Source organism: Penaeus monodon, chromosome 24 (genome assembly GCF_015228065.2).
Source record: "Penaeus monodon isolate SGIC_2016 chromosome 24, NSTDA_Pmon_1, whole genome shotgun sequence".
NCBI lineage: Eukaryota > Metazoa > Arthropoda > Malacostraca > Decapoda > Penaeidae > Penaeus > Penaeus monodon.
In genome coordinates this window covers 1231657-1233062 of record NC_051409.1, presented here as the reverse complement: position 1 = coordinate 1233062, position 1406 = coordinate 1231657, and the positions used below count along the sequence as shown (strand labels likewise).

Genomic DNA, 1406 nt, shown 5'->3' with positions numbered 1-1406 from the left:
CTTATGTGAATAGCTGAACACTTTCTTGCCTTTCTCGCAGTCCCTGCTTTCTCATTCGAAATTCTTCCAGTATTTTTCCTGTGTTCCTTCCTCTTCATTACTCCCAATGGTTTCCTTTCGCGTATTTCCCGTCTTGTATCATCTCCATGCATGAAAGTTACAGCCGTATTTGTCTTCCTTTTATGCCAGGAACGCCGGCCGTTCCTTTCCATATCCTTCATATATCACATTATCACAGTGGAATTACCCTCACGTTCTATTATTATGCATTCGCGTTTTTCTCGCTTTCTTACGTATCCCATTATTGCCCTCCTGCTTCTTCTTCTTCCGCTCCTCTTCTTGCTTCCCCCGCAAGAACTCTCCACTTCAACGCCTCCTGCCAGGCAGTTAACAAAAAACTTCTAATGTTGTCCAGGGTTTGGCAGCGCGCGGCCCACAACTCATGCATGTTGAGTTAGCCGCCACTGATCTGTATGCATAATCTGCACTTTGTTGGCCTTCCCTCGGGGGTCTCACTGCTGCGCCTGGAAAATCTCGGGAACTTCATCTTTTTATGCTGATCTCGCTCCCTCGGCCGCAATTGTTCTACAAATCAGCGCCCGGCCCTGAGGAGAGGGAGGACGTCATTTTCCACTCTTGATAAGAGCGAGATATTTTATCCTAAGGTTAAGTTTTGTGTGAGAATGCATTTAAAGTGTTTTTTTCAGCCAATTTTGAAAGACTTCCATTTTTCATATTTCATTAATGTCATCTATTTGTGTAGATCCCACTACGCCTCGTTTTCAGCGATCTTGTAAGATCTGCCCATGCCTCCCAAAAGCCTAATCCCCGCCTTTGATCTCCCGCAGTGATCACCGCCTCGAGCGCCGTTGGCTCGGGCCAGAGCGAGAGTCTCAGGAGGAACCTGAGCACGGCGAAGGGCATCGACCCTCCCGCGGCAGGGGAAGGCCTCCCTGCAGAGGTTGCCCCCCTCACAAGTCTTGCTCACGCGCGCGCCCTCACGGAGAAGGAGGCTGCCGAGAACCCTCCTGAAGGGCCGTACTTTGTGGTGCCGCCGGCGACCCACGTGACCACGAGAGCCGGACAGGCGGCGGCGCTCACCTGCATCGTCAAGCAGTTGGGTGACAGACAGGTGAGGGCCTAGGGCTTACTGTTTACATTCTAACGAATGCTTCTATTGCTTTTTATTGTTGTACTTATGTTTTATCATTTCACTGTATTCCTGTTTTGATATATTTTTATGGAGTTCTATCATTGCACGGATGTTTTGTTACTGTATTAATGTTTTGTTACTATACTCATACTTCGGGTTTGTTTTTGCCATGGTTTTACTGCATGTATGTTTACGTTAAGTGTTGTTTAATTGTGTTTACTTATTGTATTCTTGTTTGATGTAATAATCTATG

The 1406-nt window shown here is 47.1% G+C and overlaps 1 protein-coding gene across 1 annotated transcript in view; it reads left to right on the top strand.

Annotated features, from left to right (window-relative positions):
• The window catches only part of LOC119588796, an 11996-nt gene that overhangs the window by 3396 nt on the left and 7194 nt on the right, over positions 1-1406 (top strand). Inside the window, exon 2 of the mRNA XM_037937446.1 lies at positions 849-1132. Within this exon, the coding sequence (XP_037793374.1) occupies positions 849-1132 (284 nt within the window). The remainder of the gene's footprint in view (positions 1-848; positions 1133-1406) is intronic.